Source organism: Lissotriton helveticus, chromosome 5_1 (genome assembly GCF_964261635.1).
Source record: "Lissotriton helveticus chromosome 5_1, aLisHel1.1, whole genome shotgun sequence".
Classification (NCBI taxonomy): Eukaryota; Metazoa; Chordata; class Amphibia; order Caudata; family Salamandridae; genus Lissotriton; species Lissotriton helveticus.
This window is the reverse complement of record NC_136065.1, coordinates 1,097,190,572-1,097,209,584: the sequence shown is the minus strand read 5'-3', so window position 1 is coordinate 1,097,209,584 and position 19,013 is coordinate 1,097,190,572. Positions and strand designations below refer to the sequence as shown.

General features: G+C 42.2%; 1 protein-coding gene across 2 annotated transcripts in view; it reads right to left on the bottom strand.

The window, feature by feature from the left end:
• Window positions 1–3,165: 3,165 nt before the first annotated feature.
• Window positions 3,166–19,013, bottom strand: part of SLK (STE20 like kinase) — a 357,857-nt gene continuing 342,009 nt past the window's right edge. For both annotated transcript variants that reach the window (XM_078643720.1, XM_078643721.1), the window contains one exon: window positions 3,166–6,185. In XM_078643720.1, the coding sequence (XP_078499846.1) occupies window positions 6,039–6,185 (147 nt within the window). In that variant the 3' untranslated portion in view covers window positions 3,166–6,038. The remainder of the gene's footprint in view (window positions 6,186–19,013) is intronic.

Genomic DNA, 19,013 nt, shown 5'->3' with positions numbered 1-19,013 from the left:
TTCCCCTAAGGCTGCAACCTTTGTCAAAAACAATTCCCAAAGTCGAATCGACTATATTTTAGCATCTTTTGATGTTTGGCCTTACCTGATAGATCTTGAGATCATGCCTCAGTTTGAAAGTGACCATCGTCCACTTCAATTGTCAATAGACCACCGTTTACTTCCTAGTGATGGTTTGGAGAAGGAGTACTGTCCTTTGGTTAACAATAACAATGATGCGCCACTAGTAAGTAACAACAGACGTTCACTTAAATGGGCACAATTACTAGACAATGGAGAAGTGTTAGCATGTATTTTACCTGCGCTTTGCTGACACATTTGCTAGTTATTTAAGTCAACCGGTACGGGATAATGATTTTATTGATCTTCACAATGGGTTTTTTATATCATTAATACCCTATGTGTCCACAATGCGTAAAAAAACTGTCAAAAGAAAACTAGTTTTGTAGGCAGTCAACCGTGGTACAATAAAGATTGCCGTTCAAGCAAGGCTTTACTCATAGAGGCAATTAAAAGTAAAGTACCAGAAGTGATCAGGGCGTCAAGAAAGGAATATAAGAGGATCCAGGTTATACCTAGAACTAACATGGGACGAGGAATGTTGGGAGAATATGCTACTGGCAGCAAAGTCTAAGTATAATGTGGGATTTTGGAGACTAGTAGCAAATGGAAACCATGTAGGTAGATTGGCCCATGATGTGTTCATTGATGAACAGACCTGGGTCAACCATTTTACCCACCTATACGAAGTCCCTGAACATATGGAGGCAAAGGTAAAGGAGCATCCCTGGTATACAGCATGTATCTGTACTTTAGTGTTCACTTTAGAGGAAACTGAGTTAGCCATTAATTCAGTCAAAAATGGCAAAGCACCAGGCCTTGACAAAATCCCAGGCGACCTATATAAACATGAGATCAATGTCTGGGCACCTTATATTAACCGGCTTTTTAATATTTTAGTTACTGGTGTAGATTTACCTGATAGTTGGAGGGGTGCGGAGATTATTTTAATTTTTAAAAAGGGCGATAGTAATGATCCGTCCAACTATCGTCCCATTAGTTTAATGGACATTTTACAAAAGATTTTTGCCAGGCTCATTTTAACACGTATGGATTCTTGGATAGATGAGAATGCCATACTTACAAAGTTCCAAGCTGGTTTCAGGAGTAATATAAGTATGATTGACCAAGTTTTTAGATTTTGTTGTCTTTGTTGGAAGTATGTTTTTTTACGGAAAGGGCACATTTATGTAGCATTTGTTGACCTAAGGGCAGCTTTTGATTTAGATTTGCGTGATCGTTTATGGGATTGTTTGTTTATGCTGGGGTTGCCGGTCTGCTTACTTCAACAGATCATAAGACTCCATGACAATAATTATGCAAGAGTGCGTTGGGGACAAAATGGGGAACTGACAAAACCTGTTCCAATAAAGCGGGGAGTCCGCCAAGGGTGCGTGCTGGCTCCCACACTTTTTTCACTGTTTGTTAATGATATTCCAGCCCACCTAGAGGAGTTTAACAACGATTCACCTAAGTTGAATGGAGTAAGGGTCCCGCACTCTTATTTGCGGACGATACAATCCTGATTTCACAGACGCCCAAAGGTCTACAAACCCTTTTATGTTCATTCCAATGTTATTGTAACAAGAAAGGCCTAGAGATAAACACGAAAAAAACTAAATGTATGGCCTTAAATCCTCACAATCCTTTAAGGGGAAATTTTTTTTAAACAACCAAAAACTGGAACTTGTGTCAAATGTTTACCTACTTGGGTGTTTCTTTAGACAAAAAACTCATGGAAAACCCAAGTTGAAAAAAGCCAAACTATCTTGACCCAGAACACCTTACCTATTTTAAAGAAACATGGGGCGAGTCTTAATAAATCAGTATCACCAGCATTAGAAGTGTTTAAATTCAAGGCCCAGTCTGCAGCTCTATATGGCGCAGAAATCTGGGGCCCAACAGCTGGGAACCTTTTTACAAAAAGTGAAAACAACTTCTATAGAAGTATTCTAAGACTACCTAAACGTACCCCACTATTACCGCTATTGTTAGATCTAAGCATGAAGCGTACAGGCCACTTTGCAATCCTACGCCCACTTTCTTATTGGGTGAGACTCTGGTGTACACCAGAACTTGGAGACTATAGAGATGGCCTCTTAGAACTAATGAGTCTGGATTTGTATAATTCTAATGCATGGCTGAAACATGTCCGAACATGGCTCTGTAGAATTGGGCTGTCTCACTTTTGGGAAGAACCCTTATGTCAGACGCAAAGCTGTAAGAAACTTGTAAAAACTAAATGTTGGGCTTATATATCATGTAATCTCCCAAATAGCCACAATGGTGGATCTATTAGAAGTAGTTTTTTGGCACACAAGGACCTTCCATACTTTGAGGACTTTCTAGATGAGGTCCGACCACCCTTTGCAAAAAGCCTATATTTGAAATTTAGGTATGGAATACTTAAAACTAATGTAACCCTAGCAAGGTGGTAAAAGACAGTAGGGCCTCCAAAAAGTGAGAAGTGCATGTGTTGTCAGTCCAGTTCTAAAGAAGACGATAATCATATCCTCTTTTTTTGTGCAGCATACCTATTAGCAAGGAAAAAGTGGATTAAGCCACTGTGCAATGTCATAGGTGTACGCTCTTATAACGAAGCATATAGGATTATCAAAACTGACACCAGACAAGTGGTTGTCTTCTGTGTCAGTAGATTTTTATTATCAGCAAGCTATGCTCGTAAGAAATTGGGTCTGGATTTATAAATGGCTAGGTCTGTGTGCAAATATTTTGTATCGGATAAGGTTGTTGTGATTATTATTTGGTTGTATATTAATGAATTGCTCCTGTGAAACCAAACTACTGGAACTGTATAAATTGTTTTTAAATGTTTTATATATGCCTTCTTAATTATATTATGGATTTTATTGTATTTCCTGCAAACCCCATCCGACACCATGTAAATCTTTCATTCCTCTATTATGAATGTGATATGTACTGTTGGTTTTTTGTATCTTTTATGGCCATAATGTGCCGAAATAAAGATTTAAATGATCAATGATCAATTTTTACCGGATAGCATCAATAGTATCTAAACAAAGAAAGCTACACAAACATCCTTCCTCGCCACAAGGAAAGATACAAAAATACAAATTCAATGCATCAGTCTGTATACTTTATTTACAATAATCATTCAAGTTCGGCAGAGAAAGCCTTGATATCAATATTTAATTATATAAACAAAGTTTGTGCTTGTACATAAACTTCACTGTGATAAGGGCCAACAACAGATCGCCTCTGTCTTTGCAAACTGAGTAAACTGTTCATATGTGAATCTTTACATTCTACCAATGTTGGATTTTTGATGGTCTTTTGTGTACTCATCTTCATACAAAATGCGTCACCATGGCTAATAATTGCATAACACATTTGTAGTGTTAACTGGAAAGGTCACAAGATATGAAATCTTCATTTTTCCAATGTATTCTTTAAAAAATCGTAAATACTTTGAAATATAATATTAGAATGGCATTCAAGAGTAAAAAAAACAAACATAGCCAAACATTTACAGACTGCTTTATGATGCACGATTTCCAACAATACATTTATGAATTCCCCTGAATCTGGATGTTTTTACATTTCATAAATGATGTCACTCCAATCTTAAAAAGGGTAGTTAGGAAACGTTTCTAAAAATCTTGGTATCAAAGATAAGAATGTTTTCAAGGTAAGCAAAACAACTATGGATGTATGAAGTCAAAAGATGACAAAACATTGGTCAAGAAATGAGCAATATGATCTATTGAAGTTCAAATATATTTTATTTGAAGACTTGTTATTTGACAGAAGAATACACTATTTAAAATATTTGTATCTAATTTCAAGAATTTCTCATAGCTTAAAATATAAAACACAATGAATGTATTTTAATAAAGTGTATGTTCCGATAGATGCAAGTAAAAAAGATAAAGGCCTTTGAGATTCCTTATCACAGGATTTTACAATATGTGTTAAATGGAAAATATTCTGGTTGATTGTTAAGTCAATTTACAGTACACAATTAATGTCTGCTAAACCACTTGGAATTAAGGCTACTTTTTAAAAGAGGTAAATATAAATAAAACTGGAATTGCAAACCAAAAGTATGTATTCCCATGAACTTTATTTGTGACCTAAGGATCTCTGCAATAATGGAAAGTAACCATTCTATCTAAACAGGATTAGAGTCCTCGTGTTGGTTTTTGCTTAATACGTTCATTTTAATAAGGTATACAATTTAATCAGATTAAAACCTTTAAACAATGGGTCTAAAATGGGTCAAGGCGGATAAAATAAAACCAGGAATAAAAAGAGCTTATGCAATTGAGTATTTAAATTAAATCTATAGCCCTGAACGAGGGAGCAAACCTTTCTGAGAACAATGAGCATATTAGAGTACAAATAGGAATACTGTCGATATGACTATGATACATTCTAATCCTTGAAACAGGAACAAATTAAAATAAACTATACTTTTAACAGTGAAGAATTTACACCATATTCACAAAATTAATATTTCAGTTTTAACCGTTCATATCCTTCAATCCACCAGGGCTGTGTAGACATACTTGTATCTAGTGAAAGTTAAACAATATGTTCTACATATTTTTGGTTATGGAGGGTTCATAATCATCTTATTTTATACGGGTTAAATAAACAAAATCAATAAAATGTGACACTTATCAGTTGAAATGTGTTCATAAAATCTGATCACAATTCACTGCAAGCAAAGTAATTATCTAATTATAACTATCAGTAATTTTAGGAATGAAACAAAACACATGTTTTTCTAATATCTAGTAATATGCTTGTGTGTAAAAAAATAAATTAAACAGTATTTCTGAGAAACAAACACCTAAAGAGTTGTCATTCTGGGGAGTTTTAGGTTGTAAAAACATAATTAGGTTTTTAAACAAGTTGAAACTACAATGAGACTTGCTTAACTAACAACTGATAAACTACACCAATCTTTTGAAACATCTCCCAAAACAAGTATTTTGTGAATTCTACAGTACTGTACACATTCATTACATGTAGTTCAATAACTGTAAGACCTAAATGGACAAATAAAAAGTATTGAGGAAATATATGCATGTGCATAATTGACTCTGAAGAGCATGTTCAACAGTTTTTAAAACTGTTTGTAATACTAAATATGAAAGACCTAGGCTAAGAACTGCTTTTTACCTCTACCTATTTTAGTGCAAAATTAGGGTTTCGTTTTTTTTTACAAGTGGCGTAGCAGCAGTGTTTCAAATGAATTTACAGTAATGGCAAACCAAAGAAACAGCTTAAAAAACTATGAACCAAAACAGATCACAGCTTCCAGAGCTTGATTTGATCAAAAAATTAAAATAGAAAGAAAAATCCTGGAGCACTGAACTTCTTTCAGCTGCTCACTTCACTCTGAAATATTTAAAAAGGTTGGCAACACATTGGTTATAGTCTTGAACCAATGATAAGATACGTTTAGCACAGTGTTTGCAGAATAATCAACAGTGTCAATATATTTTCAGACCAAATCGATTCCCCTGAACTATCATTGAGCATTTTCCACTTTTGTACACAAATCTTACTCAACACAAATAAAGTGAAACCTGAACACAGAAGATGGAAATATTCTCAAGATTACAAAATACTGACATATTTTGATATTTCAAACTCAGGCTCAATAGGAATATAATAATCCTATCCAAAATAGGACCTTCAAAACAACGTAACATTTTTTTAAACTTAATTTCTTTTTTTCCTAGACATCAAATGGATAAGGAGAAAAACATTAGGATGTTAACATTGTTAGAGGTAAAATGTATTATCAGTCAAACAAAGTTGCTATATACTTTCCCAAATGCACAAGAAAACTAAAGAATGATGCCTGCACTTTACTCAACTGAATGTAGAGCTTCACGTTACTCTCATACAGGTTAAGTAAATCAAGAGAAAATGCGGAATCAGAGAATGGCAAAAATAGAATATAAAACTACACATTTTAAAAGTTATGATCCAGTGGAGTGAAGGCTGGGAATTGGGTAAAATTTAGATATTCTGCTTTGTGTTGAAGGGTTAAGGCATTCCGATTCGCCACTCATTTGGAAGAACACTTCCTGTTCCTGAAGTTTCCTAGCAAATTCCTCTTCAAGAATCTGGAATAAAAAGAAAATTCCTGGTTAAAAAAAAGATAAAAGTACGCTGTGCTTGTTGGTTCAGAAATGGTGGTAATCTGTTGCCCCAACTAGTAAGGAATCAGCGTTATACTGAATTTGTAGACTATAAAGGCGAGAACCCTAGATAATTGACTTCTCATTCATTTGAGGCGGAGATGACGGCAGCTATACTGAGCATTGAGTAACAAAGGTATTTGTTCCTGAATTATTTGTTGTCCTATAAATTAAATATTGGTACTATGCATTTTCACCAATTTTGAAACAGAACCACTGCCCTTGAAGTATTTTCCCAGTAATAAAAGAATATTACTTCACAGTATTCAACTGGTTGTCTCTTTAAAGATGATATGATTTGTGCTGTCCTGCCATCTAGTGCTATGTCGGAATATCACATGTTGGTTACTTCAAGAATCAAGTTTCGATCTGAGAATGATCTGTAACCATGTATCCAAACCCCACAATGCATCAGCATGTAGACTCCAGCTGAGATTAAATTCACAAGCAGACACACCTATCACAGTGAAATGTGAATAAAAATAAAGATGAAAAGCTTAGTAAAGTCAAACTAACCAGTCTAATAGTTCTATCCACCAGAGAGGCAAGTTGCACTTGACTTCACAACACAACAATCTGGTTACAGGTAAGTGGTGTGCTCTTCTTACAGCATGTATTGTTGTAGATTGCATGCTTTGCAGTAATTTAAAGACTGTAATTTTAAAACTGTTTGACCCAGTTATGCTTTTTTTCTACAATGTATGTAAACACAATAATGTTTTGTGAATGTGTGAGCAGATTACCATATAGCTGTCTTGTAAATATCCATAAGAGGGATGCTTCCAAGGAAAGCCATGGTGTCCATTTTTCTGGAAGTGTGAGATGTGGCTTTGGAATATCAATGGCTTACCTGTTTGCTTGGGCATAACAAACATGAATGCGCTGAAAGCAGTAAACAATCCTTCCTGCTAGCTGTTTTTGGAACCAGGCTTTCAAAGGTGTTTGGTTGCAACCAAGACAAACAAAGTTTCTCATAAAGGTCCAGTCCTACCTATGCACTACTTGATAGCTACGTTATTATCTAATAGATGCAATGCGTTTACTGTCCTACTTGTAGGATTTTAAAACAATATAGGCAGTTTAGTGAAAAGGTGATACCACCTATGGAAGAATTGTAGATGAGAACAATTTTTTTTTGCGTAACTGTATTAATGGTTCTTCTTACAGCATTTTAAGTTAATCGCATAAGGAAGTGGCTGCTATAAAGGTTCCTTGTTAATGCTTGGCGTGAGCATGAATGTATCAACTTAAAAGGAGGACCTGTAAGCCTTGTAAGCACAACGTTAAGATTCCAAGTGGTCACAGGGGATAAAGTTTAGTTTACCTGTCGGTGTAGTTTTGCAGCTTGAAGACTCTCTGGATTCACTGTGCTGTGCATTATTCCGCCATCTAGTGGTTGGGTCCAGAACTGTAGTCTCTTTTCTCTTTTTTTTCTTCATGGCCCAGGTGGCCGTTGACATACCACCATTTGGTGTCCTTCGTGACATCGGCACGCTTCCTCCGGAAGCGCCCACCTTTTGTCGCTATCTTTGAATTCTTTATTCTTGTCTTGTGTTATTTTTTTCTTCCTTTTATCTTTTAAGGTATTTCTCCAGTTTTAATCCCTTTCCTCCTGTCTCATCTTTCTGGCGGAGGAGGGGGGATCGCTAGTGAATCCAGAAAGTTTTCAACCTGCAGAACTACACAGACATGTAAGAAGCTGTACGTTTTGTAGCGGAAATCTTTCTGGATTCACTATGCTGTGCATAGACTTTGTAGTGGTTTGTCCTTATTGTGGTGGCTCAGTGGAAGATGAGCTCTAGTTACTGAATCTGTGTTGTAAGACCTTCTGTCCCACTTGCGTTTCCTTGTTCATTTGAATATCTACGCAGTAGTGCTTAGTGAACGTGTGCACTGAAGACCATGTTGCAGCTTGGCAAATGTCTTGACTAGGTGTGTACGCTAGAAACACAATTGTTGCGCCTTTCTTCCTTGTTGAGTAAGCATGAGCTGCTCCTTTTAACAGGAAACGCTCCAGGCTTATTTACATTGGCCCTTATCATGGAGGCCCATACCACATTACTGTGACCGTTTATGATCTGGGATGACATCGGACCCTATTTCGACCACGAATATTAGATTTCAACATACACCTTGCCCTGACGAAGTTCATTCCCTGAACAAAACGCGCAGGCTGATGTTCTGTTTTTGTTCTTTTGGATATATTGAAATAAAGGATGATACCAACGAAGGAACTGATTTTGCTTCATCATTGAACGTGACTATACTCTGGTTGTGCACCGCTCCATTCGTTTCCAGTTTTGCTTCCCGAGCAGGAGGATTGCATCCCCCAACGGCGGATGCAGGAGTAGCCAGTGCACACCTCTCATTCAACCGTTACTTTGACTACAGCTTGGGTTAATACATTTAGGTTTGTGCGGCACCTGGAGTCCGCCGTTGGATTTTGTGCTTCTACTGCTCCTTTTAACAGTTGTCCTGCTAGTTTGTGGCAGAGTTGTATGGTTTGTGCAATCCACCGTGCAATGGTATTTTGGTAACTGGTCGTCCCTAAAAAACTGCTGGCAAAGGAAATATAAGAACTGCTTTGTCTTTCTGCACTCCTTTGTCCTTTCGATATAGTGCATTACAGCCCTCCTGGTGTCTAATGTGTGTAGCACCCTTTCTGTGCTTGTGGTTGGTTTTTGGAAAAAACTAGGAATTTGAATTGTTTGATTGATGTGGAACCGTGACATCACCTTTGGCATGAAGTGTGGGTCTGTTCTCATTACAATCCTATCATTGTGTATTTGCAGGTAGGGCTCTTGAAGTGTTAGTGCTTGCAATTCACTTACTCTTCGTATGGATGTGATAGCTACCAAGAAGGCTGTCTTTAGCGTGAGCATGCGTTGTGTAGCCTTGTGAATAGGTTCAAATTGTGCCTTCATCAATTCAGTAAGCACTACGTTGAGGTTCCATGCTGGTGCTGGCATTCTGTTTGGAGGTGCGATTCTCTTTGCTCCTTCTAGAAATCTTTTTACAACTTGGGAGGTGAGGAAACTTTTACTTGTTTCTTCTCTTGTGTAAGCCACTATCCCCGCTAAGTGCACCATTAGGAATGTGTAGCTTAGTTTACTTTGTAGTAGGTGCGTTAAGTATTTTAGTACTGTGGATTCCTTTGTGATTTTCTTTGTAGTTTCTCCCTAATACACCATTCGGAGAATCTTATCCACTTTGCTATGTGGCACTTTCTTGTGGTATGTCTCCTTGCCTCCCTGAGTACTGCCATTGTACTAGCTGGTAGTTTGAGGTGTGCAAATTCTAGGTCTTCAGGAGCCATGCTGCTAGGCTGAGGCTCTCTGGGTGTAGCACCCTTCCGTTCTGCATTGTTAACAGGTCCCGTCTTGGGAATCTGTGCGCTGGTGCTTGTGCCATTTCCACTATTGGTGAGAACCAGGACTGTCTGGCCCACTTAGGGGCTATTAGTATTAGCGTCACGTTGCTTATCCTGCATTTGTTTTGTACCCTGTGTATCAGTGGTATCGGGGGAAAAGCGTATGCAAATGTCTTTGACCAATTTATCCATAGCGCATTCCCTTGGGACCGATGGTCTGGTTGTCTGGATGCAAAGTGTTGGCATTTTGGTGTGTTGCAAATAGGTCTATTTGAGGTGTACCCCACTTACGGAAGAGTTTTTCTATTTCCTGTTGGTTGATCTCCTATTCGTGGGATGCTAACGTTGGCCTGCTGAGTCTGCTTCCACATTGTTTTTCCCTGGGAGATGTATTGCTTGGAGGTCTATTAGTGGAATGGCCCATGTCCATATTTTCTGTGCTAGCCCTGATAGTGCTACTGATTGTGTTCCTCCTTGCTTGTTGATGTAGAACATGGTGGTTGTGTTGTCTGTTTGGATCAACACCCTGCTTCCGTACAGCTTCTTCTGAAAGGCTTTTAAGGTGTGGAATACTGTTTTTAGTTCCAGGTAGTTGATGTGTTTGACCGCATCTTGCTGCGACAATAACCCCCTCACATTGAGTTTGTTCATGTGCAGGCCCGACCCTAGCTGGGAGGCATCTGTTGTGATGGTCACTGTCGGAGTTGGTTGTGTGAATGGTTTCCCTTGTGATATGTTTTCCTTGTTCCACCACACTATTTCCTGCTGCACTGTGTGTGTGGTAGGGTAACAGTACCTTGAAGGTACTGTTACCCTACCATATCTTTTGCCCAAACCCTCAAGGGTATATTGGGTTGCCCACTATCAATTCTCGCACTGTGTGTGTGACAACCACTAGATCTTCACAGCTCCCTGTTGCCTGTGACCATTGTTGCTGTATATATTCCTGGAATGGTCTCATGTGGAGTCGAATATTTGGGACCAGGTGCATGCATGACACCATCAATGCCATCAGCTTCCTCACCGTCTTCACTATCGGAACTTTCCCCTTGCGGTAATGATGTGTTTCCTTCAGTATTGCCAAAGTTCTCTTTGTGCTGGGGAACACCTTGCCTTGTATGGTGTCGACCTCTGACCCTCAGAATATCTTCACCTGTTCCGGCTCTATAGCAGACTTTCCCCAATGGATTGAGAAACCCAGATGGATTAGCGTTTGTACGACCTGCTGGATGTGTCGTTTGCATTGGCTGTAAGAGCTTGCCTTCACAAGCCAGTCATCGAGGTAGGGGTATACGTGTATCCCTTGCCTTCTTAGGTGCGCTGCTACCGCTGCTAGGCATTTTGTAAACACCCATGGTGAGGATTTTAGTCCGAATGCCAGTATTGTGAACTGGTAGTGAGTTTGGTTGATCAAAAAACTTAGTAGGCATTTGTGCTTTTTGTTGATGGGATGTGTAAGTACGCGTCCTTTGAGTCTATAGTTGCCATGTAATCCCCTTCTTGTATTTGTGGTATTTCCTCTTGTAGAGATGTCATTTTGAATCTTTGTGTCCTTATGAACCTGTTTAAGAACCTTAGATCTAGAATAGGTCTTAGCGTTCCGTCCACTTTTGGTACGAGGAAGTAGGTGAAGTAAACCCCCTTGTTCCTCTCCTTGTGCAGTACTACCTTTATTGCCTCCTTCCTGAGCAGTTCCTGCGCTTCTAGTAGCAAGAACAAAAGTTCCTTCGCTGAGTGCACCTTGTTCCTTGGTCTCTTGTTTGGAGGCTGTTTTTCTATCTCTATACAGTAGCTGTATTGTATGATGTTTAGAATCCATTTGTCTGTTGTGACCTTCTTCCACTCCTGGAGGAAGTCTCTTATTCTGCCTCCTACTGGTATTATGTGTTTGAGGAACTGTTTATTGTGTAAAATCAGGTTTTGTTTTTTCTTTATGTCTTGATGCCCCCCTAGAAGTGTTGTTAGGGTGGGCGTTTGCCTTACGGCGAAGTCACTTGGAGGTGGGCTATTGCCCTTCTCTCCGTGCCTGTCCTCGTCCATTTGAGCGCCCTCGAAAGGACTGTCCTCGAGGCTGGTACTGCCAGTTCTGCTGCTGGCCCTGGCCGCTTCCTTGATAACCTTGTTGGAAGGTTTGGTGCGATGTACTAGGCAGGTTGCCTCCCCTACTATTTGGCCTTCTTGAGGGTGAACCTCTTCTCATCTGAACTGCAGTGCTCCCATGGACCTTGCTGTCTTGTCCTTTTTGAGCTGAGTTAACTTGTCTGGCGTCCCAAAAAGTTGCTCTCCATTAAAGGGTGTGTTCAGGATGTTGTTCTGTACCTGTGGCTTGAAGCCTGAAATCCTAAGCCATGACTCTGTCCATCACCACCCCTTGTTGTAAATTATTTTGTCCACCCTAAGCGTGGAAGGGTATACTCAGATGTGAGTCCCTTGCTCATTGCACCATCAGGATTCAAGCAAGCCGGGCCGAAGACGCCTGAAATGGCAGAAACCGGTCCCCGGAAGCTTGTTTCCTTCCCAGTGTAAGAATTGGCTTTTGTAATCTGGTCTGCCCTGTTCCCATGATGCACTGGGCCAGGGACAGACTAATTTGCATACAGCCAGGTTCTGAAACTGGGATGGTGCAATGAGCTAAAAAACGGTGTTGTATCTAGCCCTGATCTCTTGACTGGGTGAGAGTACTCTGCTTAATCCAGAGACTCTGTCCATCACCACCCCTTGTTGTAAATTATTTTGTCCACCCTAAGCGTGGAAGGGTATACTCAGATGTGAGTCCCTTGCTCATTGCACCATCAGGATTCAAGCAAGCCGGGCCGAAGACGCCTGAAATGGCAGAAACCGGTCCCCGGAAGCTTGTTTCCTTCCCAGTGTAAGAATTGGCTTTTGTAATCTGGTCTGCCCTGTTCCCATGATGCACTGGGCCAGGGACAGACTAATTTGCATACAGCCAGGTTCTGAAACTGGGATGGTGCAATGAGCTAAAAAACGGTGTTGTATCTAGCCCTGATCTCTTGACTGGGTGAGAGTACTCTGCTTAATTCAGAGACTCTGTCCATCACCACCCCTTGTTGTAAATTATCTTCTTGAGGGTGAACCTCTTCTCATCTGAACTGCAGTGCTCCCATGGACCTTGCTGTCTTGTCCTTTTTGAGCTGAGTTAACTTGTCTGGCGTCCCAAAAAGTTGCTCTCCATTAAAGGGTGTGTTCAGGATGTTGTTCTGTACCTGTGGCTTGAAGCCTGAAATCCTAAGCCATGCATGTCTTCTCTCCGTCACCCCAATCATCATTTGCCTGCTAGACATCTCCGCAGCATCCAAAGCCGACTTTAAACATGTGAAAGCTATGTTTTTCCTTCCTCTACCAGGTGGACTGCTCTTTGCTGGTACTGTTCTGGTAGATGTTTCAGGAGTTGCCCCACTTCCTCCCAGTGCTGGTATGCGTGCCTGTTGATCAGGGCGTTTGAGTTAGCAATGTGCCATTGAATCGCTGCACTCCGTTCTACTTTCCTCCCCATGAGGTTCCGTCCTTCTACTCTCCTTGTCTGGAGGTGGTCCGGCATTTGTTGGTATATCAGCCTTTTTCCTAGCGTTTGCTGTAATTATTGAATCAGCTGACACTGATGCCTGAATGTATGCAGGGTCCCTTGTACTTCTTTTCTGTCCTTGGGGTCACTGATTTACATACAGCTGGCTCCCTGAAAGCCTCCCTGCCCTGGTCCAGCACACTAGGGACCATGGGCAGGAACTGACTCCTTGTTTGTTGAGGTAACAGTTTCCAGGAGAAAACATGCCTTGGGCTTCTCCTCCAATTTCATTCCATATGTGTCTGCAGCTTTTCTAACGACCATATTAAAGACCCCTGTGTTGTCTGGTGGTGAAGGCCTCGAAGGGTATGAGTCTACTCCTTCTTCCGGCAATTCGGCGTTGAGGTCATGCCACTTCAACTCTTGTGCCTCCAAGGACATAGAGTCCTGGTAGGTTTGGTGATCCCCCTCACCTTGGAAGTAATACAGGCCCTCTTCCTCCTGTTCCTCGACCGGTCCAGGCGTTTTTTGGCGGTTCAGGGTCTTCGTCGGGATGGTGTATTGGCTCGTCTTTTCGGGGAAGTCCTTTTTTCGCTGCAGGATGCTCGCCATTTCGGCCTTGAGCCTCCTTTTCTTTCTCTCCATCTCGGCAGCCTGTTCGGTGTTGAGTTTGAGCGGTTTGCTTCGAGGTTGTCGATGTCAAAGTCGTTGACCCTTCTTTTCTCGGCATTGAAGTGTCCTTTTCGAGGGCATCCTTCTTTAACCTCGATTTTTCGGGTCTTCGCCTTCTGGGAGTCCTTTTTGAAGCATCCGCTGGGCTGCTTGTCCTTGGGTGCTGTTGCTTTCGCCAAGCGTTTCGACTGCAATGTTCCCCTTGACTTTGCTTTACTCTTATGAGTGTCGCTCGAGTGTTTGGGGGTTGACGACTATTACCTCCTTCGACGTTTTCTTTTGGATGACAGTGCAGTCCTCCGGTCCCTCGGCGATGTTGTCCTCCTCTCCACTGGAGAGGCCCAAGTCTCGGAGCGAGGGAGGTGACCCTTGCCTCTGCATGGTGTAGTTCGCCCTTCTCTGCCTCTCTTGGTTGGGAACGCCGAGCACGCGTTGCAGTCCTCACTGTTGTGGTTGAGCAGCAGGCAGAGGTTGCAGACTGGATGCTGGTCCTTCTGGGTGTACTTGTGGTGACAATTGGTGCAAACCTTGAAAGGTGTTTTGTCCATCCCCGCGCTCAGGGAGCCCCCTGTGTGCGATTTTCCGTTGAACGTCGAGATCTCGGTTGAAACCGTTTCGTTTGTTGTCCCGGTTACCTGACCCATAGTCAGGCTTGCTTAAATCTGTGATTTTAGTCGATTTTCTTCTATTTTCGTCGATTCGGTCTCCCACTCTCTGGAACTCTTCGGTGACGATCCAGACCCAAAGCGGAAAAAAGAATCTGAAGATGGCCACCAAAGGTGGGAGCTCCGGAGAAAGCGAGTCGACGTCGCTAAGGACACCAAATGGTGGTATGTCGATGCGCACGAAAAAAAGAAAAACAAGAGAAAAGACTCCAATTCCGAACCCAACCACTAGATGGCAGAATAGTGCACAGCATATTGAATCCAGAAAGATTCACGCCACAAACCCTAGGTGACATAACTCTTCTGACCCCTTCCATTAAGGCTTTGATGACAGGAGTTTTACAAAGAGAAATTATTTATCTATTTTGTAGATATCAACCACTGCTGATAACTGTAACACAATATGTGTGACAGGGTTGCACTAAGTGGGTACATAGTTTGTTCACAGTAGGGAAAAAAGCATATTCATTTATTCGCACACAAGCCCCTATTCTGGACCAAAGTGCTTCTTTAAGATTTACCATGCACTCCAATGGTAAGTTCAGCTATCCAAATTCAGGAGCCAAAATTGCTAGATTGAGGGAATGTGGACTAGAGTAATACCCAGTTTCCAGTGTGGCTTAATTTATAACACTAAAGGAATCAGTAGGAGAGGTAGAAAAGCGTATGCAAATATCCCTGACCAGTTTATCCATAGATCATTTATATGCGATTGGGGGCATGGAAACCTGAACGTGAAGAGTGGCTATTTTTTGTTTTGAAATGTAACCTACAGATCTGCCTGGTGTGCGCCACATCTGAAATTACGAAACGAAGTTCTTGAGATTTAGCTCCCACTCGTGCCTTTTGAATGCAGATTTGCTCAGCAGATACAGTCATTTATTGCCTGTGTTGCGAAGGTCCTCCTCAAGGTGATGCATTTAGTGTCTGCCACATCTGGTGAGCAGCTTGAGGCAGGAGTAGGAAGTGTATCAGCTGCTGCTTCTGAATCTAATGTTTGTCATGCTTTTTGTTTGTATTTATTTTCCTACTAGCATGTATATCTGTGCCAGAAACTCTGCCTTCAATTCCAAAACATGTATGAGAAGTTGTTGTTCTACATTGCTTCATTTGCCTTGAACAGTGAAATAAGAAATATGTGACTCACTCTGTAAAAAGAGGGTCTGTCATGCTTGGTGTGTGTAGCTGGGGATCAGCAAAATGCTGTCCTATAGTGATATTGTGTGTGTGTGTTCACCAGAGAAGCCCATATCTAATGTGTGGCAACACCAACATTACAAGTTCCCAAGCCCAGTGGGATGCCAGGCACTCCTTTACCGAATGCATCTGCAGAAGAGCATTGGGAGCTAACTTTATGCAGGACACATTCATGCCCAGCAACTTCTTGACTACTGTCAGAGATAGCTGCATCTCGAAAATTGAAATCAGACTCTGAAGAAAATATTACTTACCTTCGGTAAAGTTTTTTCTGATAGATACTTAATTTAACAGCAGATTCCTCACCGGTAGAATGTCCCAAGAGGCAAGCCTGGATCCCAAAAACTTTACAGCATTGCTTCCATGGGCCGGTACTCTCCCTCCTATCCCTTTACCCTTACCCCCCTCCCCTCTACACTTCAATCATCTCGTCTTCTATGCTCTTGCATTTGTTTGTCTAGCAACTGATGTAAATTGGAACTGATGTAATTTTGTAATGTAATTTTCGTGGAACCTCATGTAAAGCGCTCCGATACCTCCGGGTCTAGCCAGCGCTAAATAAAACTATTGAATAAATAAATAAATAAATAAAAAATACAGAAAAGGGCTTGGAGCTGCCCGCTGCTTGCAATTTGTTGGCTTGGGTGCCACTCTTCTTGACTACCCCTTAATATTGTCAAGGCAGGCCTAACATAATTTCCATTCCTCTCTGTGGAGCAGGGACTAAGCACTGATTGATTCAACTTAATCTTCGCCCGTCCGCTGCGCCCGACATGATTGAGGTACTATTTGGGTCCTTTTACCTTTGAGTGCCCAGCAAACAGAAGGCAAAAATGTGCCCAGCAAGCGGGTCAAACACAATTGTAAAGATTTATTTTTATATAGTTAACTTTCTTTTATTTGATCAAGTCTTCTTTTCTCACTCAGCACTGATGTTTTCTTTTGTTTTTGATCATGAGCGCTGATCTCAAAAGATGAGTATTATGTTATTGCACAGCGACATTGTTTCTTTCTTATGTGTAATTTGTGAAAGGATGCTTTACCACATAATCGTGCAGGACACCCCAATCCACCAAACTCCAATGTAAACCTCCTCACCCCACACCAATCCGTCCCACTAATCAAATCCCCCCTCAGAGAAATCCAATCCACCTCACTTCAATCCAAACCACTCACACCAATCCAATCCACCACACTCCTATCCTCCAAACCCACCCACTCCATAAAATCTGCTACACTCCAATCTTCCGCACTCTAGTCCAAAACAATCTGCCCCCACCCCAATCCAAAACAGTCTGCCCCAACTCCAATAGAAAATAGCCTGCCCCCACTCCAATCCACCACACTCCAATCCAAAACAACCTGCCTACTCCAATCAGTCCCACTCCAATCCAAAACAATCTGCCTACTCCGATCCAAAACAATCTGTCTACTCCAATCTGCCCTACTCCAATCCAAAACAATCTGCCCCACACCAACCCAAAACAATCTGCCCACTCCAATCCAAAACAATCTGCCCACTCCAATCCAAAACAATCTGCCCACTCCAATCCAAAACAATCTGCCCACTCCAATCCAAAACAATCTGCCCACTCCAATCCAAAACAATCTGCAACCTCTCCCAATCCTTCGAGTCACAGACCATAAGAATAGGGCTCGGTCTGGAAGGCATGGCTCTAGTCTGTGACAGCATCAGACGACTCCTCTCCGGCTCTGTGTTAGTCGGGGAAGAGAATAGGGTTGGTGCAGCCGGAGGGCACCTCTGGCGCCAGGCGCGTTGACATGGGGACCGGCATTGGGGAGGTTCAAGGTTGTACGACCAGTGCTGGTTCAGATCCATCTGTGGATCCAAAGGGCCTGGCTGGAGCCGGGAAAAAACTACTGGAGAACCATTGGAAGCCCCCTCCAAACTCGGGGCCACTGGCACACTACCTGGAACGGGCCGCCCAAATACGCGGTGTATGGCCTCATAGAACTCACAAATTTGGGCAGGGGTCCCTACGGGTCCAAGAAAGTCGGGGAGACACGCTGCTGGCCCAAGCGCAGGCTCAACCTCTGAGGCCGACCTTGAATTACATTGCTCCCTTGTGTCTTCAGATGACATTGACGGATGGGGCGATTTAGGCATCGTGCACCTCACATCCGGCACAGACGACACTGACAAGGAGTCGGCTGGCACCACCTACAGAAGTGCAGAGTTACTGCTCAAAATGTTCCAGATCCAGTCTGACGCCTGAGGAATATTCTAAGGTAAGGAATCTGCATCTGGAAGTCTCCATCACATTGTGAATCCCAACAAGCAGCAGTGGTCTATGACTGATTGCGGCCAGCCTCCCTTCAAAATCCAGTAGCTGGTATCCCAAACCACTGAAGGTATGCTGTGACCCCCACCATCCCTTTCATGAACACCCAGAGGGGCACTGGTGTGCCAAAGGGGAGGCAGCAAATTAAAAATGCTTCTGGCCCATCTCGAAGAGCATTAGGATCAGTCTGGCTGCAGGATGGGTCTTGCATGCCCAAAGCCACCATGCAATTGCCTGAAACAGGGTAGTCAGAACTATGGCCAGCAAGAGTATCTTGGACTTGCCCTTGAAGAGGATCAAGAATTACAAGGCCTCAGTCCTTCTTTAAAATGAAGAAATAACAGGAGTAACAGCCAGTCCAGATTACCTTTGCCAGAACCCTCCCTATGGTTCGTTTGGCCATAAGAGCCAGTACTTCTTGAAGCAACATGGACATGAGGCTTGGAGGTGGATGTGGATGTGTAGGAGGCTAGGAAGTTTGTTATCCTTGATGGCTTGGAAGTTGTTTGCTTGATCCCCATCCCCCAGACCCAGAAAGGACTAGCGTGACTGTTGCGTGGGCAGCAGGCTTTGGTGTGGGGAGTACTACAATCCTCTGGAGTAGCCTTGAAAGGGGCAAAACTGGTGAGCATATTGTTTTGCCAGGTTAGAAAGGCCTAGGTCACACAATGACCCAGACTTTGAAGTGTTGCAACGCTGAAACGTTCTTCTTTCCCAAGATCCATAAAATGGCATTTCCAATAAAAAAGGCCTGCAGGTCTCCAGAGAAGACTGTGGATCGCATCCAAGTGTGCGACCTAAGCCCAAGTTAGGCCAACTGCTCTAATCAAGCAGTCGACAGGGTTCCTTCAGCCCAGAGCGGATAATGTACTTTAAGGCGTCCTAAATATCCTGGATGTTTTGAGCCAAATGGGCCCGAAATTCCTCGGGGACTGCCAGCAAGACCTTGCCACGCATGTTCCATAAAGCATAGGTAGATATTACCAGCAAGCAGCTTGTACTGACTGACCAGAGGGCTGTGAT